General features: G+C 35.4%; 1 protein-coding gene and 1 long non-coding RNA gene across 8 annotated transcripts in view; one reads left to right on the forward strand and one right to left on the reverse strand.

Annotated features, from left to right (window-relative positions):
• The window catches only part of LOC144316048 (uncharacterized), a 56,983-nt gene extending 39,323 nt beyond the window's left edge, over positions 1–17,660 (reverse strand). For both annotated transcript variants that reach the window (XR_013381842.1, XR_013381845.1), the window contains exon 1: positions 17,531–17,660. This is a non-coding gene — a long non-coding RNA (uncharacterized LOC144316048). The remainder of the gene's footprint in view (positions 1–17,530) is intronic.
• Positions 1–26,988, forward strand: part of RGS7 (regulator of G protein signaling 7) — a 581,352-nt gene that overhangs the window by 416,857 nt on the left and 137,507 nt on the right. For all 6 annotated transcript variants that reach the window (XM_077901487.1, XM_077901490.1, XM_077901486.1 and 3 more), the window contains one exon: positions 11,437–11,487. In XM_077901487.1, coding sequence (XP_077757613.1) covers positions 11,437–11,487 — 51 coding nt within the window. The remainder of the gene's footprint in view (positions 1–11,436; positions 11,488–26,988) is intronic.

The raw sequence follows: 26,988 nt of genomic DNA on the forward strand, positions 1-26,988 counted from the left end.
AATCAATAAAAACCATTCAACACCTTGACAGTTAATAGTGAAACTTGCAAATTTCAATGATAAGGAGAAAATTCTTAAAACAGTGTGAGACAAGAGATTCTTAACTTATATGGGGAGAAACATCAGATTAACAGACCTCTGCACAGAGATCTGGCAGGCCAGAAAGGGCTGGCATGATATATACATGGTACTAAATGAGAACATGCAGCCAAGAATACTTTATCCAGCAAGGCTGTCATTCAGAATAGAAGGAGAAATAAAGAGCTCCCAGGATAGGCAGAAACTGAAAGAATATGTGACTAGCAAACTGGCTTTGCAAGAAATATTAAGGGAGATCCTGTAAAAGAAAAAGGAAGCCCAAAGAAATAATCCATAAAAACAGGGGTTGACTAGGTAATAGAATGACACTAAATTCATATCTTTCAATAGGTACTATGAGCATGAATTGGCTAAGTGATCCTATCAAAGGATGCAGGGTATTGGACTGGATAAAAAAGCAAGACTCATCTATATGCTGTCTACAAGAGACCCATTTTAGACCCATTTTAGACCCAAGGACACCTCCAGCCTGAAAATGAAGGGGTGGAGAACCATTTACCATTCAAATGTTCCTCAAAAGAAAGCTGGGGTAGGAATCCTCATATCAGATAAATTAAAATTTATACCAAAGACTGTAATAAGAGATGAAGAAGGACACTATATCATACTTAAAAGGTTTGTGCAACAAGAACTAACAATCATGAATATCTATGCCCCTAATGTGGAAGCTGCCAAGTATATCAATCAATTAATAACCAAAGTAAAGAGATACTTAGACAATGATACACTAATAGTAGGAGACTTCAACATGGCACTTTCAGCAAATGACAGATCTTCTAAGCAGAACACCAAAGTAACAAGGGCCTTAAATGATACACTGGACCAAATATATTTCACAGATATATACAGAACTTTCCATCCAAATGCAACTGAATACACATTCTTCTCAAGTGCACATGGAACCTTCTCCAGAATAGACCACATACTGGGTGACAAATCAGGTCTCAACTGATATCAAAAGATTGGGATTGTCTCTTGCATATTTTCAGACCACAATGCTTTGAAACTAGAACTCAGTCACAAGAAGAAATTTGGAAGAAACTCAAATACAAGGAAATTAAAAAGCATCCTACTAAAAGATGAATCGGTCAACCAGGAAATTAGAGAAGAATTAAAAAGATGTATGGAAACTGATGAAAATGAATATACAACCATTCAAAAGGTTTGGGATAAAGTAAAATCAGTTCCAAGAGGGAAATATATCACAATACAAGCCTGCTCAAAAAATTGGAAAAAACTAAAATACACACATTAATTTCTCACCTAAAGGAACTGGAGAAAGAACAAGTAAAATATACAACAGTCAGAAGAAGAGAAATAATAAAGATTCGGGCAGAACTCAATGAAATAGAGATCAGAAGAACTGTGGATCAGATCAACAAAACCAGGAGTTGGTTCTTTGAAAGAATTAATAAGATAGATAACCCCTACCAAGCCATATCAAAAAGAAAAGAGAAAAGACTCAAATTAATAAAATCGTGAATGAAAGAAGAGAGATCACAACCGATAACAAGGAAATACAAACGATTTTCAAAACATATTATGAGCAGCTATCTGCCAACAAATTAGGCAATCTAGAAGAAATGGATGCATTTCTGGAAAACCACAAATTACCAAACTGGAACAGGAAGAAATAGAAAACCTGAATAGGCCAATAACCAGGGAGGAATTTGAAGCAGTCATCAAAAACCTCCCAAGACACAAAAGTCCAGGGCCAGATGGCTTCCCAGGGGAATTCTATCAAATGTTTAAAGAAGATATAATACCTATTCTACTAAATGTGTTTCGAAGGTTAGAAAGGGATGGAATACTTCCAAACTCATTTTATGTGGCCAGTATCACCTTAATTCCAAAATCAAAGACCCCACCAAAAAGAATTATAGACCAATATCCTTGATGAACACAGATGCAAAAATTCTTACCAAGATACTAGCTGATAAGATCCAACAGTACATTAAGATTATTCACCATAACCAAGTGAGATTATCCCTGGAATGCAAGGGGATAAAACATAAAACAATCAATGTGATAGATCACATCAACAAGAGAAAAAATAAGAACCATATGATCCTCTCAATCAATGCAGAGAAAGCATTTGACAATACAGCATCCATTCCTGATTAAAACTCTTCAAAGTGTAGGGATAGAGGGAACATTGCTCAATATCTTAAAAGCCATTTATGAAAAGCCCACAGTGAATATCATTCTCAATGGAGAAAAACTGAGAGCCTTTCCACTAAGATCAGGAACACGACAGAGATGTCCACTCTCACCACAGTTATTCAACATAGTAATAGAAGTCCTAGCCTCAGCAATCAGACAACGAAAAGAAATAAAAGGCATTCAAATTGGCAAAGAAGTCAAACTCTCCCTCTTCACAGATGACATGATACCATATATAGAAGACCCTAAAGACTCCATCCCAAGATTGCTAGAACTCATACAGCAATTCAGAAATATGGCAGGATACAAAACCAATGCCACTGATTTCTCTGCACAGAAATCAGTGGCATTTCTATACACTAACAATGAGACTGAATAAAGAGATATTAAGGAATCAATCCATTCACAATTGCACTCCAAAGCATAAGATATTTAGGAGTAAACGTAACCAAAAAAGGTAAAGAATCTATACCTTAAACACTACAGAACACTTCTGAAAGAAATTGAGAAAGACACAAAGAGATGGAAAAACATTCCACACTCATGGATTGGAAGAATAAATATTGTGAAAATGTCTATGGGCAATTTACACATTTAATGCAACCCCTATCAAAATACCATGGACATTCTTCACAGAGTTGGAACAGATAACCTTAAGATTTATGTGGAATCCGAAAAGACCCTGAATAGCCAGAGGAATATTGAAAAAGAAAACCAATGCAGGGGCATCACAATACCAGATTTCAAGCTGTATTACAAAACTGTGATCATCAAGTCAGTATGGTACTGGCACAAAAACAGACACATAGATCAAGAGAACAAAATAGAGAATCCAGAAATGGGCACTCAACTCTATGGTCAACTAATATTCGACAAAGCCAGAAAGAATATCCTCTGGAAATAGGACAGTCTATTCAATAAATGGTGCTGGGAAAATTGGACACCCATGTGCAGAAGAATGAAACTGGACCATTCTCTTAACACCATACACAAAGATAAACTCAAAATGGATGAAAGATCTAAATGTGAGACAAGAATCCATTAAAATCCTAGAGAAGAACACAGGCAATAACCTTTTTGAACTTGGCCACAGTAACTTCTTGCAAGATACATCTATAAAGGTCAAGGAAACCAAAGCAAAAGTGAACTATTGGGACTTAATCAGAATAAAAAGCTTCTGCACAGCAAAAGAAACAGTCAACAAAACTAAAAGACAACCTGCAAAATGGGTGAAGATATTTGCAAATGACATATCAGATAAAGGGCTAGTATCCAAGATCTATAAAGAACTTTTTAAACTCAACACCCAATAAACAAAAAATCCAATCATGAAATAGGCAGTAAACATTAACAGAAATTTCACTGAAGAAGACATACACATGGCTAACAAGCACTTGAGAAAATGTTCCACATCACTTGCCATCAGGGAAGTACAAATCAAAACCACAATGAGATACCACATCACACCAGTGAGAATGGCAAAAATTAACAAGACTGGAAACAATAAATGTTGGAGAGGATGTGGAGAAAGGGGAACCCTCTTGCACTGTTGGTGGGAATGCAAAGTGGTACAGCCACTCTGGAAAACAGTGTAGAGGTTCCTCAAAAAGTTAAAAATAGAGCTACCTATGACCCAGCAATTGCACTACTAAGTATTTACCCCAAAGATACAGATGTAGTGAAATGACAGGACACCTGCACCCCAATGTTAATAGTAGCAATGTCCACAATAGCCAAACTGTGGAAGGAGCCACAATGTCCTTCGACAAATGAATGCATAAAGAAGATATGGTATATATATACAATGGAATATTACTCAGCCATCAGAAACAACGAATACTCACCATTTGCTTTGACATGGATGAAACTGAAGGATATTATGCTGAGTGAAATAAGTCAATCGGAGAAGGGCAATCATCATATGGTTTTGCTCATATGAGAAATATAAGTAATAGTGAAAAGGATTATAATGGAAAGGAGGGGAACTGAGTGGGAAAAATTAGAGAGGGAGACTAACCATGAGAGACTCCTAACTATAACAAAGGGTTGTGGAAGGTGAGGTGGGCAGGAGGTTGGGGTAACTGGGTGACAGGAACTGAGGAGGGCACTCGATGGGATGAGCACTGGGTGTTAAACTGTATGTTGGCAAATCGAACTTCAATAAAAACAAAACAAAGTTTAATTGAAAAGTAAAATTGCCAAAATGTACTTGTGGGCTCCCTGTAATTCCTTTTCAACTCTGAATATATTGACTTTATTCACCAAATGTGGCAAAATAGCAGTGCTTAAATATAAATATCGTCTCTACAGGACACACCTATTTATTTATATAGTATTATTCTTATTTTTCAAAATGGAGACTTTCTAGTTTTAAAGGTACTGTTCAAAATTTACATTTTTAATTTTATTTAACATTTATTAGAAGTATCTGATTATTTTACATGACATTCTTAATCCAAAGATATCAAATGATTCTTAATTTTATAGTATTGAAAACTTAAAGCTTGTTTGGGTAGTAACAGCAGCTAAAAAATCCCAATAACTAGCTCAAAATACAATATTCTGAAGTGCGAAGGAACACTATATTCTAAGTTTGGTCTTTGAGAAAATCAATTCAAATTGTTACTTGTAGTTCTTGAGACTCTACCAAGTACTGTACTTAGGTCCTTGAGGATTTTATAATCTAGTGATACGTGTATAGGTACTATCTGTCCAACGTGGTAAGTTGTAACACTAGAATGGACATGGTGCTGTGAAATCCTAGGGGAGGAACAGGTGCAACAGAAGGTGAGGGACATAATAACCAAGACAACTTCCAGGAGAAAGGGTTACTTGGGCTGTGTCTTAAATGGAGGAGGTTATTCCAGACAGAATGTACACTGTCTGTAAAAGCAAAGAGTATAAAACATCATGCTGTGTATGGTTAAGGAAGATCAAGTTGATGCTCCTGTTTTAAGTTGTAAAATCTGGGAGAGGGAAGGGTGGGATCTGAGGCTGAGAGGTATAAAAGGTAAGCCGTGAAAGGATCTCGTATGCCATGCAAGTTGTCAGACTGTACCCAGGCACCAATGAGAAGATCATTGCAAACTTTTCATTAGGAGAGAGGCATATTTAAATATACATTTTGTTTTATTTTTATTTTTTTTATTTTTTTATTTTTTTTAATTTTTTATTTATTTATTTATGATAGTCACAGAGAGAGAGAGAGAGGCAGAGACATAGGCAGAGGGAGAAGCAGGCTCCATGCACCAGGAGCCCGACGTGGGATTCGATCCCGAGTCTCCAGGATCGCGCCCTGGGCCAAAGGCAGGCGCCAAACCGCTGCGCCACCCAGGGATCCCTAAATATACATTTTGGATGATTCATTCTTATTTTGATTCTGGACGTTTTCATTTGTTGTATTTCTGAGAAGTTACTATTAAAAGCTAAAGGAGAGGTTTTAATGGGAGTTTATGTGAAATATCATATTCTGCAACAAAAGCTCAATAGATTTTAGTTTACTCTTATTTCCTATTGCAGCTATAGAATGCACTAAAGGAAATTTTTTTTATCAATCAACATATTTTCTTCATCCCCTATGACCCTCACAGACACAATTAGACAATTAGACATGGCTTATGTCCAGTTTTAAAGAGATTATGTATTCAGAACAAGAATGGTCTTTGAATCTCTTCTTTATGCCTAGCAGCTAGCATATAGAACTGATTAATCAATTAATCAGTCACCCAATAGTTTAATTTACTGTTGGTGAGTTCCAATGTATTAGCTAACTCAGAATTCATAGTTGTATTTGAACATTTTACACTTTTGTTACTTATTTTTTGTGAGTCTAAAGAACTGTAAAACCAGAAAAATGCAATAACATTTTAAAAATGTTCTTTAAAGGGATCCTATATCTCCATTCTGAGGAAACATTGCAAACTCACCTTTCTCTTGATTTTTCACAATGTTCTTTATCACAATAAAGACAACATCAAGGAACCACTTTTCCCTTCCTTTGCCTAATTCAATAGCATTCCCAGATGTATTCATATCATCTCATACACAAGAAAAGTTGTGTTGCTCAGAACACAATTTGGAAAAAAGCTTCTCTGACTGGTCAATAATTATCTTGAATTTTGTGAGAGGGAGGGAAACAGTCCTTAGAATCATCTCAATATTCTTGTATCCTCTGATTATTATCATCTTTGCTGCTTTGCTATTTCTGTTGCCTTTCTTTAAAGCTTCTTAGGCTTTGAAGAGGCACAAAATCTTTACTTTGTGTCTGAAGAAATCTTTTTATGGCTTATGGAACTAACACAACAAAAGTTTTAAAAAAAACAGATAAATTGTCATGATCTTAATTAAATATCTACTTGAAAAACAACCCAGGAGCTTTACCCTAAGCAAACAGCCTATTTATTTTCCTAAAAGAGAAATATTAAAAAGGTCAATGTCTTTGCCTCAGGAATATTTGGGCCTCTTCCACTGATTAAGAGCTAAAGTTTTTGTTAATGGCTTTAGTAGACCTTACAAAAAGAGATTATTTTTGCAAAGGATACAAATCAAAAGTATAACATTTTGTTTGCTTACAAAATCCTCATATATCATATGTACAAAAGTTTCATAATATTTTCCTTTTTGTGACCCTCCAATTCAGGTTTAGGATATGGATGGCTATAGATGACAGTTGTAGCTGAGGATGTGCTCTAATCAGTAGAGGCAATGTGGCTGTAATGGAAGCAATACAGGCACAGGACAGGACCTGGTTCAGGCCTTGTCATTCTGCAGTACAGCAGAGTTGGGGAAGCCCCTTTCCACTCAGGTCCATAGCATGGGTGAGGAAATAATACTGATGTCTTTCATTGATTTGCTTAAATTATGGGTGGAGGTAAAGTGATAGCATTGAAATGGGAACTTTATCACTGCAAAAGGTGATTATGGCAGCTGAAAATTATATGCTGGCCAAATATTCTTTGTATGATGGATGCCATCCTTTTGTACATTTTTTTAGAGAATGATCTGGAGAGGGAAGCTTGCTGTCAATCATCCATTCTTTTAACATTTACTGATCAACTTTTACATATCAGGCACTGGTCTGTGTGTTTGGGATCCAAAGATGAATAACACTCCCTTGCAGGTGGGGTGGGTAGAGAAGGCTTACTGGAGTCATCAGTGTGTGTGACCTGAATTATATGGACTGAGTTGGAATTGGATGAAGAAAAAAAAATGGGGTTAGGATATCATCAACAAAGTCATGGAAGTGAAAAACAATACAGCATGTGGGCAACTATAAGCAGTGTATGAGGCACTGTCTTGTTTGTTTTGATTGTTTTCATTTTTCAAATCATAGAAAACTGGAATTACACAATAATAAAACCTTTACTTCTTCCAAGTAGAGGGAACACATAATTTTGTAACTGTGAGAGTTACAAGAGTAGCTTCTAAGAATTCAAAGCCAGAATATAGACTCTGCTCTGGGCTCAAGTTCCCAGTAGCTATAGTCATAGAGGAGGTTTTTTTTTTTTTAATTTCTTGGGCTTTAAGATACTATTGCATTTCTCAACAAGTTTCACATTGTAGCTATTCAAGAGCTCTTTTGCTATTTTTTTAAAGAAAGGAAAAAAGTACCAAAAAGCAAAAAAGAAAACAAAAAAATCTGCATTTTATTGTGAGGCCCTGAGAATAAAGATGGATGGAAGTCTAAAATACTCTGGATGTGTACATTTACACAAGTATATTAATTTATTCATTAAGCAAAGGTTAAGACATTGCTTTGAAATGTGCCATTCTTTCCTACACTCCTCTTGGCTGTAATGCACCCTTTTAAATTTAAATTGTAGTTCTCAATGTGACTATGATGCACATTTTTATTTCAGTTTTCTGGTTCCATCAAGATGCTGAAATTTTTCTCTCTGTCTCTACCTTTCTCTGGGAGTTAAGGTCTTGTTGTCATACATGCAGAATAGGTAAATATGGTAGATTTGGGTATACATTTAACAATAAAGTAACTTATAATGTTTTAACTTAAAACCATAAATATACTGAAGTGACCACACAACAATAAAACCATTGTAATAGCATTTGCTAAGTGATACTGACAAGTAGTCCAATCATCCTTTTTCAGAACTGAACTGAGAATATGACCATAACAGATATACTCAAATCTAGACTAGAAAAAAAGTTTCTATTTTCTGAGTTAAATGTGGTTTCAAATTAGGCTTCTTTGTATTTCTTTCTGTTCAGAAATAAAAGAAGAAAACTTAAAAAAAATTTCTCCAAAAGCATTTTTAAATCATTTTTCACACTAAGAGAAAATTATAGTCTTGGAACCAATGTTTGGCTGTCTTCAAAATGATGGAAAATTTCCAATGGCTGCTCACATATGTTCTCCAAGTCGATGCTCAAATGTGGAAAATGAGCAAGGTACCTGGAATTAGTGCATAAGATTTGGGTACCTGGAATTCTTCATTGGTCAAGTGTCAATACATACATACGTATTTGAAAAACTGAGTCCCCCTTCTCTTTTTTTAAAAGGATGACCATTCCTCAAGATAAGTTAGGTTATAAGGCTGAACATGACATTTTGAAATACTTGCATTCTTGTGAGTGGTTTCCCTTCCTTCCTTCCCTCAGAGCTACTTTAGGATATAGGTGAATCCATCTTCTTATATGTATTGAAATCAATGACAGTTGTAAAAGTAACAACTATAAAGGAATACAAGTTAGATTCAACACATGAAGTCATGTTAAAAATGCATACATATGGAAACCAATGTTGGGTATGAACGTTTTCATAACTTTTAGGATATTGTTGTCAAGTTTGATAAAAAGTTTATTTAATTTTAATTTTAATTTTTAAAGATTTTTTTAAGTAATCCTTTCATCCAACATAAGGCTCAAACTCATTACCCTGAGATCAAGAGATGCATGCTCTACTGACTGAGCCAGCCAGGTAACCCTAGGTTTATTCTGAAGATTTGCACTATTTTGCATCAAGCAGTGAGAATTATTTAGACTTTGTTAACGTCAGTCATATGCTACATCTCAGGTGCAATGGAAGCCAGTCTCCAAGAGAGGTAGAAGTGGAATCTCAGGTCACACAAAATTTCATCCATGCAACCCTAATGCAGTTTACTATGTATACAAAACTATTTTCATACATATTTTATGCTATTTTATGTAGAAATGAATGATACTGAAAACCAAATGTAAATAGAAATGAATATTTCAGGTAAATCAAGTCCTCTTCCTGAATCTCCCATTTCTGCTCATAATTCCACCATTCTTTTCATCCATGATGCTCCTATGTTGGAAACCTTGAGTTATCTTACTGTTCTCCCACTGGCCACCCACATACCTAATTTGTCACAAAGTCCTGAAGCAAGCTTCTAATTTTACTTTAATTCACTTGTACACTGAACTAGTTCAGTACTTTTCCTTTCAAAATGGGATCTCAACTAGTAGAAATGTTGGCTGCCCTGCTTTCTATTTGACTGGCCAAAGGCACTCCACATGTATTGCCTATCAAATTCCTTTAACTTGTTTTGATAAGGTCATTCTTCTGTTTAAAATAAAACAGCAGACATACCATGTCTCCCTTTCTCTGCCTGACTTACAGAAAAAAATTTAAATTCTTTCACCTGGAGTTCAAGATCTGCTGAATACACTGTGAATACATTTATTAGTGTCAAGTTCCTATTATTCTCGGCATTTGTTATATAGAAAGAATGCTATAAATAGTTCTTATTGACTATTGCCCCCCTTTTAACTTGGACATAGGCCTTCAGGAACTAAGTTTTGTCTTTTTCATATATCAAAATCTAGCTCAAACATTACATTTTCTGCAGACCCTCATTTTATTCTGTATGAAATGAAAACCTATATTTACTCATGTTTTTTATTCATCACACATTATCCAACACTTGCTTCAATCCAAATATGGAAAGATGAATATCCTTCCCCACTTCAAGGTACTTACTAGGTGGCTTTATTCAAATAAACAGTGGCACTATTGTGTGATCTGCACTACAATACAAGACTACACAGAGACCAGTGTGTTTTTTTTAAGATTTTATTTATTTATTTATTCATGAGAGACACATAGAGAGAGGTAGAGACATAGACAGAGGTAGAAGTAGGCTCCCTATAGGGAGCCTGATGCGGGACTCGATCCCAGGACCCTGGGCCAAAGCGTCTGAGCCAAAGGCAGACGCTCAACCACTGAGCCACCCAGATGCCCTGAGACTGGTGGGATTCAATGGAGGTTGTTGTAAACTCAGCAGACAAAAGTGAGGGTCAAGAAAAATTCTATTGTGTAAATGAATCTTGAGTGTCTTGAAAATAGTGATAAGACATTTCAGTCAAAGAGAATAGTACTATAAAGGCGTGGAGACTTGAAACACATAGGAGTGTTCAAAAGCTAATAACAAGTCTGGCTTGGCATAAGAGAAGATGAAAAGACCATCTTACAAAATATTGGTTATGACATCCTAAGAATTGTGCTTCAGACATAGTGATCACTCAATAAGAATTTATTCAATGAACACATTAATGAATAATTTTATTCACTACAGGTATATTGAACCTTTGTGTTTAAATATTTAATATTCAATAATTTACTAGTTTTCACCTGGGCTAATCTTGCCATTTTCAACAACATGAATGGACCTCCATGGAGGTATTACATTAAGTGACATAAGTCAGACAAAGGAAGAGAAATGCCATATGATTTCACTAATATGTGGAATCTTAAAAACAAAACAAAGCAGAAACAGGCTCAGAGAAATACATAGAACAAACTGGGGTTGCCATAAGGGAGAGGGTAGGGGGGAATGGCAAAATTGGGGAAGGGGAGTGGGAGATATAGACTTCCAGTTACACAATAAGTCATGGGGATGAAAGGCATAGCATTGGGAATATAGTCAATGGCATTGTAATGGTTTTGTATGGTAACAGATGGTAGCTACACTGTGGTGAGCACACCATGACATGTAGACTTGTTGAGTCACTATGTTGTATGCCTGAAACTAATGTAACATTGTGTGTCAACTATAATAATAAAAAAGATATGTGCAAAAACATAAAAAAACATTCCTGCTAATATGAACGCCAAAAGTTGAGAGTTCTTAAAGTTAACATGTGTATACAAATGTATAACACAAATATTTGTGTTTTTCTTTTTTCTTTTTCTAGGGTCAGACATTGTTCAGTGGTTAATAAAGAACTTAACTATAGAAGATCCAGGTAAATCAATCATTTTCCCATTGATAGAATTATTTACTTTGTGGTTTTAAGAAATATGTTTCTCTTAGGGCTAATATGGCAAGCAAGCAAATCTAAAAGATAATTACATTTAAACTATGCTTTTAGTATTTATACAAATTTTATGGTAGTCAAAATATATTTAACTAAAATCTAGTTAGTATATTTTAACAATTTTTCACATATTTAATGTTCCATTTCATAAAATTTGATTCAGGTAATTGATTATTATAGAATGGGTAAATTATACATGTGTTCATAAATAATTATAGATATAATATATAACAAATGATTATGAAGTAATGAAATTTCCCTTCATAAAACACATAAAGGTAAATTTCATTAATTTATCATTTTTCCCTAACTCTGTTTTCGCATGAGGTTTGAAAACGATGTTATTTGTAATTTTTGTTTTTTTGATCATGACTACATGATTTTTTTAATGATCTTATTAAAGTCATGGAGCCATTCACTGTGGTGGATGTTACGTCTGCTGTGTAGCATTAGCTAATTTCCAGAGTTTGGGAACAGTTGCTGCCAGCCAATGTTGTACATTGCCTAGAACAAATTCCTACATGTGAAGGACATTTAATGACTTTTTTAAAATGTCACATAAGAGCTTTCATATGCAGCAAAAAGTTTACATCCCTGAAGTGAATATAACATGTATTTTGTTTAGAGAAGATGCAAAGAAAACAAACAAAAAGCTTATTAAAATTGATATTACAATGACTGAGAATGACATACATAGTAGGGATCGATGGCAATACACCAACCACACAGCAAACTGTCAAGTCAATTAGAAAAGAATTCAGCATGATTTTTGTTCTTGCCTCTGTTGGTTACCACCTTAGAATGGTTTAGAAATAACAGTATATTGAAAGGCAAAGTTTCTAATTTTCCTCATTCAGAGCTAACTTTATAAAGCCATGTTATCGGAAAATGTAGATGTAATTCTATCATAAATGCCTGTGCACACCCCCTGCTCATCTGCTACATGAGCTTTTAGAATACTTATCCTAGCAGGTTAAAAAGGATGAAAACAAGTAAAGATGAAGCACCTATTGTCAGCATCATATTGTTACTAAGTAAAAAAAGAGATGATTCCTGGGACAAGTAGTCACAGTCTTAACAAGTTTACCTTTTGGTCTCAACTCAGGCTGACTTTACAAACTGTAACACCAGACAAAATCCCCCAGTGCTAAAAAACAGATTGACATAGTCATGGACAATCAGGGAACTATGAATTTACAAAAAAAAAAATGCTGTTGCTCAAAGGGTGAAGTGGATTCAAGAGTATTTCTTGTGAGTTAAGACCAAAAAATGTACTTTAATCCTTTAGTCCTTTTTAGTCTAAAAAGCAGGGGAGATATGTGATTGTAAGAAACAGCTTATAAGAGATAGTCATTGTTCATAATTTACACCAGATAACACTTTAGCTATAACGTGTATGAAAAACTGATTTTATTTGCTTGCTCCGCAGTTTAAGGAAGTTGTAAATCTTCGTTAGAAGCTATATGGAAAGTTAAAATCAATCATATCCAGGAAGTATCATACATGTTCTTTGGTTCATATTTATGACTGGCCAAAAAACTAGTTGTTGTTGGTTGTTTGGTTGGTTGGTTGGTTAGTTTGAATGAACTAATTCAGCTTCTACGAAGTAAAACACTAGATTTTAAGAAGAGCAGGAAGCATTGGTGACTGTTCTGAAGTTATAACAGATTTACACACAGAGATGTATCAATCTGGAAGCATAATTTTCATGAAATATGGCCAAGGACATAACTGACATAATTAAAGTTACTCTAATAGCTGCATATATGAAATTAATCATAGCATTTTGTAACTGCTCATTAAAGAGAGACTAAATAGTTATTATAGTAACAGGTTTAATTTTAACCCTATAAATTTTCTAAAAATTTAAAAATAAATTATGCATCATGCCAGGTTTCTATCTGGCTGTCAAGTAGTTGTTTGAAGACCTCTAGGGGTCATTGGAACTTCCAGATGTCAGTCATTTGTTGAAAGAGGATTTTGTGACAAGTTGGAAGACATCAATGTCTGAGTGTAGGAACAGGTTCTGTGGCCCATCTGGGGACAGGGGGAGAAGGTTGCATGGTGTTCAGGGTCTTCATAAGACCAGTAAATCCACATTATTTGTACATTTAGTGTTCAATATTTTGTTATTGAATATTTAATACCTTTCCATTTCTATTGTAATTCAGTGCACGTTTGGTTGTATATTTTACTAGAGATTTTGATACTATTAGACAAGTGGCTTTATTGTATTATTCTTTTTAAATAAAGCTATATTTAGACCTTTAATTAGAATTTAGGATTATTTTGACATTTATACACACATATATCCACATATCCATGTAATACACATGCAGGATTCATCTAAAAGTTTTGTTTTCATTTACATCTTGGGTCTATTTTCATGATTAATAGATTTTCTAGAAGAAATTTATTTCTTCATTGATCTATTCATACTTTTATCCATTTAACACATATTTTCTGAATTCTTACTATAGGCTAGGCACTGGGAATATAAGAAGAAATTCCCTCCCTGATTGATGTGATTGTCTTTGGCTTCTAGGGTGTCACACTCATGGCTTTTGTTCCTTGTCACTGCCCACATAGCCTTCTGTGACAGTCTGCACTCCTAGATAATCTATGGAATGTTGGAATGTCCAAGTTTCTGTCCTAGGTGCCTTTCTTTTCTCCATATACACACTTTTGCTCAGTGGCATATGTGGGGGACTCACAAGTTCATAGCTTTCATGCTGACCTCTCCATGCTGTTCCATACTGGTCTATTTGATGCGTATGTGGCCTCTCTTGGGGGCTAGTCTCAACATGACCAAAGTAGAACCCTGATTTATCCCCTCAAACCTGCTCCTTCTGTCTTCCCCAGACCAGTTACAGACTTCGATTGTTCAAGTTTGCTTTGTGAGTTCTTTCAGGAGAGTTTCTAAGTTTCCTCATAGGGATTTTGCATGTTTCATATTAAGCATGTTCCTAGTTATTTTATGTTACTATTATATGCAAGTTTTTCTCTTCACTTGTATCTACTAACCAGTTATTTGTACATATGAAAAATTTTAATTTATGTACGCTAATTTTCTATATCACTACTTTACTAAATGTTATTTTTGTTAGTATTTAAACTAATTTATTGTAAAGCTTCTTCCAGCAGTTTCTCAGGATTATATGTACTTGTTCAATTCCTGAATCCCTGTGTATCTGACATTAACTTTTGTTGCCTGTGTGTATGTTGACAACTTAGCTAAATACAATGTAGGTGAGATAAGCTTTTTTCTTTAAAACTCTGTGGATATTATTTCATTGTTCTCATTCATTCACTATGGTAAAATCTGAAAACTAATTTTTCATATATATGTGAAATATATATACAATTTTTCATATATATATGCATATGTATGTGTGTGTTTTCCCCTGCCTAGATCTCTGTGATGTCTTCCCTATCTTTGAAATTCAAAACATAAGTACACAACTGCTAGGGGTTTGTTTATTTGTTGGTGTATTTGTATGATCTGCTAAATCAGTTAAGTCTGTTGATTCATGTTTACTTAAGTTGAAAAACAATTTTCCTGATATATTATTTAGATTTCATTTCTTCATGCCTAATATGCATACAATAATGATGTCTACTACTTAGTGCCTTCCTGAAAATTAAAGAATTAATGTATATAAAGCAGTTACTACTAAAAAAGAAAGTAACCAGGAATTTATTACTATACTTATTGCACAATAATTGCTCAGAAAATATTAACATTTATGGTTGGTATTATATTCATTTTTTATTTTATTTAATCATTTTATTATATTTAATCACTTTCCTGTTTATTTATTCTGGTTTATTCTTTTGAAATAACATTTACTAATATGTTTTATTCTACCTTTCACCCATTTATCATTTTCTTCTCTTTCTCTCTTTTCTTAGCTCTTTCCTTTCCTTCTCCCTCTAGGTAAACTTGTTAAGTTTGCACATTATAGAGTTCATTCTAATTTCCTCCACTGGCAATTCAGATCTTTATTGCTATTAATGGAGAATAAATCTATTACATTTCAAGTTTTCATCATTATGTCTAGTTCTGTATTTCCACCTGCCTTTGGCATGCCCCCTTATAGTCACAGCCTCTTGTCTTGTGAGTCATCTTTCATCTCTTCTTTCATGACATGAGTGTCATTCACTTTTACTGTTTTAATTGAACATAGAAGAGACTGTTGTTAAGCTTACTTCATGCCATTTTATGTCTTAGAAATGTCTGTGAGTTTGTTTTATGAATTGTTTTCCCATTTATTTTCCTCAAACATAAAGGATTCCTCAACAGATGTTTGACTTTTGACAGAGTGGATGGATTGTCTTGGACAACTCAATGCCATAGTTTCCCTTCTTTACAGCAGAAGCTGCAGTGATGGTAATATTAATTTGCATTAATAAATAGGTTAGTTTTAGTTTTTAGTTAGACTGAGTATAGTGGAGAAGGAGTGGAACTGGGAGTGATCCCAGCCTCAGGACGTCTTCACGGTGCCATACTGTCTCTGGATGTGATGAACCCTTTTCATTGGCCACACTTTCACTCTGTATTCTGCTTTGTCAGTTGCCAGTCACCTGAACACTGGGGTCATGCCAGACTTCCATGTTATGTGCTCTTCACATGGTAGAGAGAAGCTACTGTTTAGTGACTCCATGAACAGCATCCAAAATGGTGTGTTTCCTTCTCTTCTGTTCTGACCTTCCCACTGCAGACTTGGAGGATTCATTAGTCTTCCAGTCTTCTCCACTTAGTACTGTGGTGCTTTCTTAGGAGGGTTTTGCAATCTGGTCTAATATATAGTATATTGTTAGACTTTGGGGGCATGTGTTTTGGCACCCTTCCCAAATTTTTAATGTGGATACAGGTGTCTGTTTATGTGATTTCTTGTTGATGATGATGATTTAATTTACAAACTTTGCTTATGTTGTAATGCAGAGAGTTAATAATTTTGTTAATACCTTACAACTCTACTACTGAGAACACAGAATATATGTGAAAATACAAATCAGAATAAATTGCACTAGCCTCAGAGTTAAAGCCTACCTGATAAAAGTGAAGTGGGAAAGTGTGCTGTGCTTCCCAAGGCCCTATGGCATTTTTCTATTTTACTCTCAGTTGCACAAGAATATTCTGCTGCTCTCCTACCATTAGAGTCATAGGATTTTTGGAGGATGCCCAAACTCTTTCTGCCTGAATACCACACAGTCCTTGTAGTATGATTCTTCTTGTCTATTACCAAGTCTCTATTTGGAAAACAAGGATGTATACCTTTTGTTTGTTTTTCCCATTGCTTGAAATGGTGTTCTAGCATATCAAATAGCTTTTGCTGTGTAAACTTCTTGGCTTAAAATAAACAACTATTTATTTAGCTTATAATTCTGTGGATTGACTGGTCATCTCTTCTGGGAGTTTGCTTGATTTTTTTTCTGTTGGGTTTTCTTCTGGATTATAGCCAGGTGGATGAGTGGATGATCTAGGATTTGGGGATATATTGGTATTTGATAATTTGTCAGTTAGGTGCATCTCATTCTATCATACTCCAGCCTACTAGCACAGGTTTCTGACTATAGTGGTTTTCAGATTTCCACGTACAACACAAACACTCTGCCAAGGCAAGTACCATGGCCAAGTCCAGAACCAGTGTAGGGAAGGACTACCAAGACCATAGGTGCAGAAATATGTGAGAAAATTTGGGTAGTTACTGCAAAAATCTTGCACATCTAAATTTCTTCTGCCTTTCAGATCTGCCTTTCTATGATATGTACTATTAGCTTTTAGCTTAGGTGCGCAAAATTTATCCTCCAGAACCTATTCATCATTTGTTAGTAAATATGTTTTGTGTCTAATATGTCATTAATTGTGGATGATATTTTGAGATAATTTATGAAAAGACACGGTTTCAGTGAAGGTTGGCACCATTTACAAAATGACTGACAGACATTAATAACTTCTTGACATCACCTTGCTCATTTGTGATCCTTGCTGCCTCTCATTGGAAGAGTCATTCTTGCCCAGCTTTTGAAGTGATGCTGACCAATGTAGGGAGTATTTTAAGATCCTCAGTCTAATGTGGGCTAGAATTTGAAATGAGCCTCACTATGACTCCTGGATACTGAAGAACATTAAGTATCTCTGTGTTCTCTGAGTGCTACCCTGCTTGTTCCACCTTTCTCTTTCTCTCTGTTCACTTATGCTTCTTGATATTCCAGTATTCCTTGATAGGCATCCTGAAATTTGAAGTTGAGTCATCAGCTTTGCAGAACTACTTGAGCTCGAATCTTGGTTTGGTTACTTACTGGCTATGGGCATTGGACAAGTTGGTTAATTTCTCTCTCTCTTTTTTCTTCATCAGCAAAATGCTTTTAATATGGTGTTTTGTGAAGCTTAAATGAGTCAGCATTCAAGTGTGCCCGAATCTTGATTTTATTTTTAAACAGGCTGGATTCTTTTAAAATTCTGGACATTTGCAAACACATTTAGTTAAATTGAATTCTTTAAAATGCATGCAATTTTTTATACTAGCCTTCAAACACAAACTATTCTGTGAACACTTCTCTCCATTATTCAGCTCCCAATTGCTTTTCTTTACCATGAATTATTTACATTTGCTGCTACTCAGTTTGTTGCTTAATTTTATCTTTTATTTCACATGATAGTCTTATTGCTTTAGTCAAATCTAAACAACATAATGGCAGAGAACACATATCTCCAATCATTGACTGAAGTGCCAAGATCAAACAGTTCTCAATACTCACTTGATTTTTACTAATGAGAATCCATTGAAGTGATATTAAGTTTATGGTAACCAATGATTCAGTTTATGTTCTCCTAAATAGGTGGGGAAAAGTGAAGAAAAAGAAATTTAAAATGAACTTTTATCTAAACTACACCCAGTGTGAAAGAAATGGTTTAAAGTGCAGATAGAAGAATAAGATTAAGAATAAATACAGATTTATCCAGAATAAAAACTTAATGCTGAATAGTTGCAAAATTTCTTCCTCTAGAGATATTATCTACTGTAAAAATATCTGGAAAATTGAGATTCAGACAAATCAATCAGATGTTTTGTTTACACATCATTCAACTGGATTGAGTATCTTAATTGTCACTGAATTAATTAACATAACTATTATGTTCAACATTAGAGTCTGTCATCTACCTCCTAACCCTCCACAGTCTTCTAGAGAAAGTGACCAAAATTCTGTTAATGAATATAATAAAACTCTGTTACAAACAGCCTTCATATCTCATGGTTTTGGTTGACTAGTCAGAGAAATCAGTCTGAGGAATATGAGTATGTATCAGAATTGAGAAAGTATAGAATTATTCCATCATTCTTGATAATGTTTTGTACCTGAAAAGTATTTCATGCTATTCCAAATCATTTTAAATATATTATTTTATTTGATTACTACAACAATATCATGAAGTAGTCGTGCAAGATATACTCATTTCACAATTGGAAAGTCAACTGAGAAAAACACAAAAAATCAGATTAGATTTTTCACAAAAACAGTATCAAAGATATAGAACCTTGGTATCCCAATCCATTGCCTTTGTGTCTTCTTTTGGCACAATTATTTTAGGCTTAGATTCTGCTTTTCCTTAAGTGTTTGACAACCATGAGTGGTGCATGGATCCACCTGACCAAATGGTCCTTTACATTGTGTTTTTTGGAATAAAGTAATTGATTTTCATAGATTTGATGTTATATTTAGATACTACATCCTGGGCACACCTTTTGTTAGAGGTGTTTTCTACATAATCCAATGTGTATCTATTGAGTCAAAATTTAAAAAAAATATTTTCTGTATGTTCTTCATACTATTTCAAACAACAATCTTGCTTTGGTGGCAGGAGGATAGGAGCTTTTAAAACACTTGCAAATAATCAAGACCCTCATGTAAAAAAAAAGCTTTTAAAAATACACATTTTATTGTCCATTCTGCAAGCTATCATGTTAATATGAAAGAAAGTGATTTCTTTATTATTATTCTAATGCCAGTGAACTATTATAGGAATATATTCTGGGTTTCTAAGGCATCATTTAACATTCTGGTGATAACATGCAAGAAATCATAGATTAGAACTATCACATACACCTCTAACAAGATTGATTAGTTTGCTCTAGTTCAGGATAATAAACATTACCCAAGCATACATCTTTCAAATGTACATTTTCTGTTATAAATAACAGTTAAATTTATACTCATATCTTTAAGCACCTGCTCCCAGCCCATGTCTCTGCTATTGCAGCCAAATCTTCATAGTTATGTACACAAGGAATACTATATGCTATTCTAATTATTTTCATGTGAGATGAGCAGGAGCCATGGTTTCCTTTATGTATTCATTTCAGTGTGTTATTAGTTTCTCCTCACAAGAGAGCAGTAATTCTTTTTTGCCTGTATTCCATTAGTATCCACCTTTTAAAAAATGGCATCTTGTACATTTAATATCATCAGGAACCTCTCACTTGATGACCATTGGCCCTTAGGAATACTCTATCAAGGCAGAAAGTGAAAAAGTCTGCAGATGCTTGCTCCATGATGTCTCCCATTCAAAATAATCAGTACCAACAATTAAAACTCAATCACACCCAACCTGTTAAGACCAACTGTCTCATTTAACTTATTATCTGAATGTACCGATTTCTTCATTATGTATCTATATGTGTATGTTTTACATTTATATTTAAGTACTATACTTCATAATGGAATAAGAGATTGCTTTTATTGTTTGACTAATATGACTATGCAGTTCCTCTATACAATTAAAACTCAAAACCCAAAGTATATACTGAAAAGTCTTAATAAAGTCCAAAAATAGAAGTTTTCATTATCAGAATAGGAGTAATTTCTCCCAATATGTCTCCTATGGTTTTAAGCCAACAAGAGGCCATTTTCCTGTTGATAGAAGTATTTTCTGCTTGGGCTTCTGGCTGCCTTCATATTCCCTCTCCATGAGGAAATAACAATGGAAAAGAATTACAATATATTAGCATTAATTAATCGGTTCCTTCCAGGTACCATGCTGGATGATTTCATCTTATTTAATTCTTGTAAATAGGAAGGAGACAAGAGAGTTCACATGTACTTAACACCAACAATATGCCAACACCATGTTGAGAACTTGATATATGTTATTCAGTCTTAAGGAAAAAAGAGAAAGAAACTTCATGAAGTAGGTGGTATATCAGAAAACTTAAGTCTCAGACCATGAAGCTACTAAAAGATAGAACCAGTATTCAAATCCAGATACATTTGATTTCAAAACATTAACACTTTCAGATCCAGAGAAGGAGTATCAATTTCATTTTACTGCTGAGATCCCTAAGGCTTAGAGCCAAGTTGAGATATGGAGCTGGGATTCACATGTGATATGTATCAGACATGATGCCAACATACATGCATTTGTTAGAGATTCAGTAGGTGCCATTTCTTTATACCAATACCCTCTTTTGGTTTGTACTGGCCAGCACATGCATCTATAAATACCAGTTCCAGAGTTTTATAATCTTTCCCATTTATACCTGATTGGCAGATTTTTTTATATACTACTTATTAGAGTTTCCAACAATTAAGGAAAGTACTAAAAACAGCTGGGAATCAAATTAGAATTGCCATCTTTTTGCTTGTAAAACTTGAACAAGCATAATGATGCCAGAGTTACTTTCAAATAGTTGTTTAACTTCACTTAGGCACATTTCATATCTCAGCAGAGATTGATATTTCTATCCTATGAACGAGACAAAAACAAAAATAAAGACGAAATGGAAAAGCTCAATTGCCCCATAGCATTGTCTAACTCTTCTGGCAACTGGTTGATGTCTTTGTGGGTTTCTTCTTTTTAGGTCTTCACTGTCTATTTTCATTAACCCTTTGTGTACACATGTTCCTTTTATACGCCAACTTGAATTTTTTTGTTTCAGGAAGAAATAGCATACACATTTTTTAAAAAGTAGGAGGCTTGGAGGAAAGGAAAGGAAGAAAGGAAGTAAAGAAAGAAATTATAAAGAGGAAAAGAAAAGTAGAAAGGATTTGATAAAGTTAATAAGGCCTGGAGCATAGGGCATCACTGAAAATAGGCCAATTCATCAGGATTGGCTACTCAGAAAAAGGACAGGGAAATGTAGGTGATTATATTCGTTATCCAGAGGTAGCCATAGACTGTTGTGTAAGCGCTGTATGAAAAGTCAGGCCCCTTTATCTTTTATTAAGATAACAGTATTTTTTATTTCCCAGCTGAAGAATGAGTTAGGATTTTCTCCTCTCTATTTGAACTGAGAACAAGCCTACTTGTCCTATTCATAAAGCTTTTCCAATTGTTATATCTAAGAGTGGCAGGAAATGTCACAAAAACAGCACAGAACGCATGATAGCGATTCTCATAGAAGCTTTTGACCAGAATGTGATCCTACCATGGCATGAATGTACCTGTCTCTTCACTATCATTTGGTTGCAAACCATACATTTTTTTCTGCTTTCACAGAAAAAAAAAAAAAAAAAAAAAGGCCTTTTTAAAATAATGGGGCCAAAACTCAATGTAACATACAATATGAGTTTTATATTTTGAGAATTCCCCTATATGCAAAGAAGGCTTTATGTCTAATAAAACTAAAATGCCTTTTAAAATTTGCAGTTATTGGGATGCCTGGGTGGCTCAGCGGTTGAGCATCTGCCTTTGGCTCAGGGCATGATCCTGGGATCCATGATCGAATCCCACATGAGGCTCCTTGCATGGAGCCTGCTTCTCCCTCTGCCTAGGTCTCTGCCTCTCTCTCTCTCTCTGTCTCTCATAAATAAATAAATAAATAAATAAATAAATAAATAAATAAATAAATAAAATCTTTTAAAAAATAAAATAAAATTTGCCGTTTTGCTATAATCAAGTCATCTCTGTAACTACCCAGAATTGCTCCTTTCCAATGTGTAGACATTTGAGACCCACTGGTGTGCACCATGTACATCATGTAGAATTCTGATTAACTCTATTTCATGTAAGGCACACACTTGGGCTGTGATTTTGTCACTTTCTATAAATAACTGCTCTTTTAATTTTAAAAGGGATCTGCCAGATGTTACTAGCACTTTGATCTTATGGAATAGCCACGAAAAGAGGGGGGTGACAGATTTTCAGGCTATCAATAGTTGCATGGCTATTTCAGAAAACCTGACATTTGATTTTTCCTCTGCTGGGGTTCATCCATGAAAACATCTGTGATCTGGATAGTTGTGAGCCTCTTTCTAAGCAGTGATGGACACACACTTGTTTATTATCCTCCTGAGAGCTTCACCACTGAAGCCTTAGCCTTCACTAAGTGATCTGCCAGGTGTCTCTTGATTATTGCCTCAGGGACCCCCTAAGAACTGCTTGTATGTTGTTCAACAGACTTTTTGTGGGGATAGATGTCAGATGTCACATATAGTACCTTATAATGCACACAGTTTTCTTAAAACATTTTGAATTATATAAACCATTATAAACCCACTGTAGGTAATCTGGGAAATATGAGGAGGAGAGTAAAAAGCATTCACAAAAAGCACTCAGGTAGCCACAACTAAAATTCTAGCATATTTGCCAGTCCCACTCAGTGTCTTCCCCTCCCCGTATGTGATCATTTTCCTGGACCACTCATGAATCAGCATCTCATATCCCTTCCTCCCACCTATTTATGATGCTCACATTCTTGCCAGAGCCTCCATTGCCCTTTAGAAATTGCTGTATACCAATGACCCTCTGTTGCTATCACTTTGACCCCAACCATGGGCACCACTCCTACCTGGGTGGTGGGAAGCCTGTACTTCTTCACAGACTTCACTTTCACCTACCAGACTAACTTTTCACAAGATGTTTTTGAACCTCACAGGAAGTAGAAGGAAAATACATCACAAACAGTAACCGTTACCCCCTTCACAGTCCAGATCTGTCTGTATCTCTTTAGAAGCTGTTTCCGTGTTGCCCTCTTCAACTTCTAGGGACAGTGGCCAACATCCCCAACACTGAAAATCCTCCAGGCATATTGAGGCCCAGAGTCTGGGATTAACTGATTCCTAGTGAATAAGAAAAGGGTACAGTTTTCCTTCATCCTACTGGTGGCTACAGTTTCTGAATTCTCATATCTGACTCCAGGATTGATCTCTTCTCAGGACATCTTAGGACTGACCTCTTCTAAGGATATGTTTGAGGATTGACCTCTTTCAAGGGTGTATTGACATAACACTACCCTGTTGACAGAGGCATGGACTGTCCCTCCATTGTCACATGATGGTCTCACTTTAGGACATTTTACAAAGTCTGGGGCACATATTCACTAGAATAGGTGCTTTATGAGTAGAAGGTCTTCATTTTGCCCTCGTTCTGTCTCTGGCATTTTTAGAGTGCCTGGCACATATTGGGCATTTAAATGTTCTTGAATTGAATATTTTTAAATAAAATGATTAGTAACATAATAAATAGCCTGTTTTTATCTTTTATATTTCAATATTCATGGTTCATACTCTAGATGGAGGTTTACCTCAAAGTGAAAACCTGTAGGCTTCCATGTTCCTCCATGACATACAGAGTGTTTAGCTATAGAACAGAAAGAGAAACTTCCCAGGGTTGTCAATCCATAGGTTTCAAATAATCTATTTTTATCTAAGTAAAGTCAAGAATAGATGTTATCCAACCACAGCTGTAATGTTCTAAAATAGCCTAAGGAGGTTGCTTTTATTCTATGGAAAAAATGAGTTTTATGAGCAAATAGTAGCTCCTATTAGAAACAAAACATGATTTAGTGGCTGAAATATCACAACATGCTGGAAAACCCAAGCGAAAGGCATAGCAAGGATAACAGAGTCACGTAAAAAAACAAATTTATCATTTGGACATTTATCTTTAGGCCTGAAATGATATTATATTAAGTGAAATAACTGCTTTAGGTTATGCTTTGATTTTTTTTCTTTCCTGAGAATTTTTCAACAAATGTAAAGCCACTGGAAAGTATCCTGACACCCTGCAGATATCCTGTCTTTTCTAACATGATTCAAGGTCAGACCATTTGCTTCCAACTTAGAAAAGTAGCAGTTGTAGACATTTATTTTCCTACAGTTTAGGGACAGAAAGTAGGTCAGCTTTTCTGGAATGACACTTTTATGCTGGCCAATAGCAGGAGATAAGATGGAGGTGTTGGGTGGTTGGGCATGAAAAGCTCTGATTTCTCTTCTGAGACATTTCTACAATATCTGGTAAGCAATGATCAGCCATCAAGGAAGGAGAGTATCTTGCCCCCCCTAAAAATAGGTCAATTTCCATCATCTTGCCTTTGTATAAATATGAACCCTAAATTTTATTAATGTTTTCCAGCTCCTGGCTGGGCTCTCAAGTTGATAAATAGACCTAATTTACAAACATATGGGCAATGGTAGCCTAATAAGTTTTTGGTCACTGATGCAGTACCATAAACAGAAAGAAATTATTGAAAGTGCAAAAGACTTCTTAACCCAGTGCCTTAATTTTCCTTTCACCACACCCCAACTGTTCTATCCAGCTCTTTCCAAGAGAAATAAAAGCAAAGATTTGGGTATGAATGCTTGGCAGCTGAGGGCCCCTTCTTCCCTGGGATTGCTGAGAACAGGAGCTCATGCAGCTCCTTCTCATGCCCTTGCTCATTACCCACCTGCATCTCCTGCAGTTCTGTCAAATGTTCCCACACATTACATATTCTCTCACTGAAGCAAATCCCAGGGACATGGCTTGCAGGGGCTGCCACTAAAAGTTAAATAAGGCTGCGCGGTTGAGAATACCTCTGTAACTAGTAATTGAAACATTTGAGCAAACCATCGATTGTAAGCACAGCACCTCACGGGAGAAGGTGCAAACACACTGACAGGGATGTAGACAGTTTAAAAATAAAGTATAGGGAAAAAATAAATAAAGAATGGGGCAGAAGTGTAGCTATTGCTTAGCCTAGATTATATCATACAAATTTCTCCCATCATCTTAAATAAGACCTCTGTGGAATATTATATTCTGTGATATATGAGGATGGTAGAAGCCCAGGCTTCTCTCTGTGATGTGATGCTATAATAAAACAGTAACAGGAGAAACCAGGCTTGCAGATAGGATCATTCATGCATTTAATAATTATGTACACACAAAATGTGCTTGTCCCTGCATTGGAGGCGCAGTGATAATCAATATACCCATACTGTCCCTCTCACGGGAAAAATAGACATCCAAGGAATCCTTATACCAACAGCAAAACAACCAGCCACTTCAACTCACAAATGCTTCCAATTTTCTCTCGGTTTGTCCTTCTAGTAATACACCGACTCTCTAGTCCCTGGTCAATCTCACTATGTTCCCATCTCTACATGAAATTGTGCATACATTATGAAGAAATTACTCAATGCTATAAATTATTGCCCCCAAGATGTTCACAGCTTCCAGCCTCAATCAGACCTTCGGAGTCTCCTGGCAATCGTGTTTTCCTAGTCACTGCTTCTACTCAGTGGTAGTGATTATTCAAAGCTTTCATTTTCCTGAAGTCTCCCAAGCGGACACATTCTCTGTCATTCTCAGCATTAGACCATAACTTGTTAGAGAAAATATAAATCAAAGAGGAAATTTGTCAATTTTCTGGCTTTGTGCCTCACAAAATATATGACAGTGTCTACAGCCATTCTTGCCTCCTTTCCCATCTGGTTTAGGCTTCCTGTGCTTACTATCCTTACCTCTAGCACCACCTCAGGGTTTTTGTTTCATCCGTCCTATTTCTCTTGTCAAATATATGGCTGAACTACCATATACTTAGTGGTTTATTTACCACTATTTTTTCCCATCACAAAACACTCTTGCGTTGATAGATAGTCCATCCTAGCTACTTTCCTCTCTTCGTTTTACAAACTCAGTTGTAATTTCTGTCCTAATCCCTCTCTCTATAATTCCTCTCTCACTTCACTGGAATCTTGCTTGTATCCTCCACTTATAATCTGAAACTTTATTCAGTACAGCCAGTAATATTCTTCTTGTTGCTAAATTCAACTATCATTTCTCAGCCCTTAATCTGTCCTCTTTTAGCATTTTTTGCTCCTTCTTGTCTTCCATTACTCCATCCTCTGGTTTGCACTAAAAATTTCTCACACTCCAACTTAGTATTCTTAGTATTCTTCACAGATTTCTCTACTTGCCTCTTTACTCTCAGGATTTTTGAGACCCAAACATTATCTTTCTCATTTATTGACTTCTTTATTTTCCTCATGACTGGTGCGAATACACATTAGAATTCCTCCTGAGCTCCTGGTCTATAGATCCAACTCTCTTGTAGAGATTTTCACTAGGATTTTTAACAGGCTTTTCATTTACTCAACAAATCAAAAATTGGACTCAATTTTATCCCCAAATCTGTGTAGATTTCTCTTTAATATCCCTCCACT

Source organism: Canis aureus, chromosome 6 (assembly GCF_053574225.1).
Source record: "Canis aureus isolate CA01 chromosome 6, VMU_Caureus_v.1.0, whole genome shotgun sequence".
Classification (NCBI taxonomy): Eukaryota; Metazoa; Chordata; class Mammalia; order Carnivora; family Canidae; genus Canis; species Canis aureus.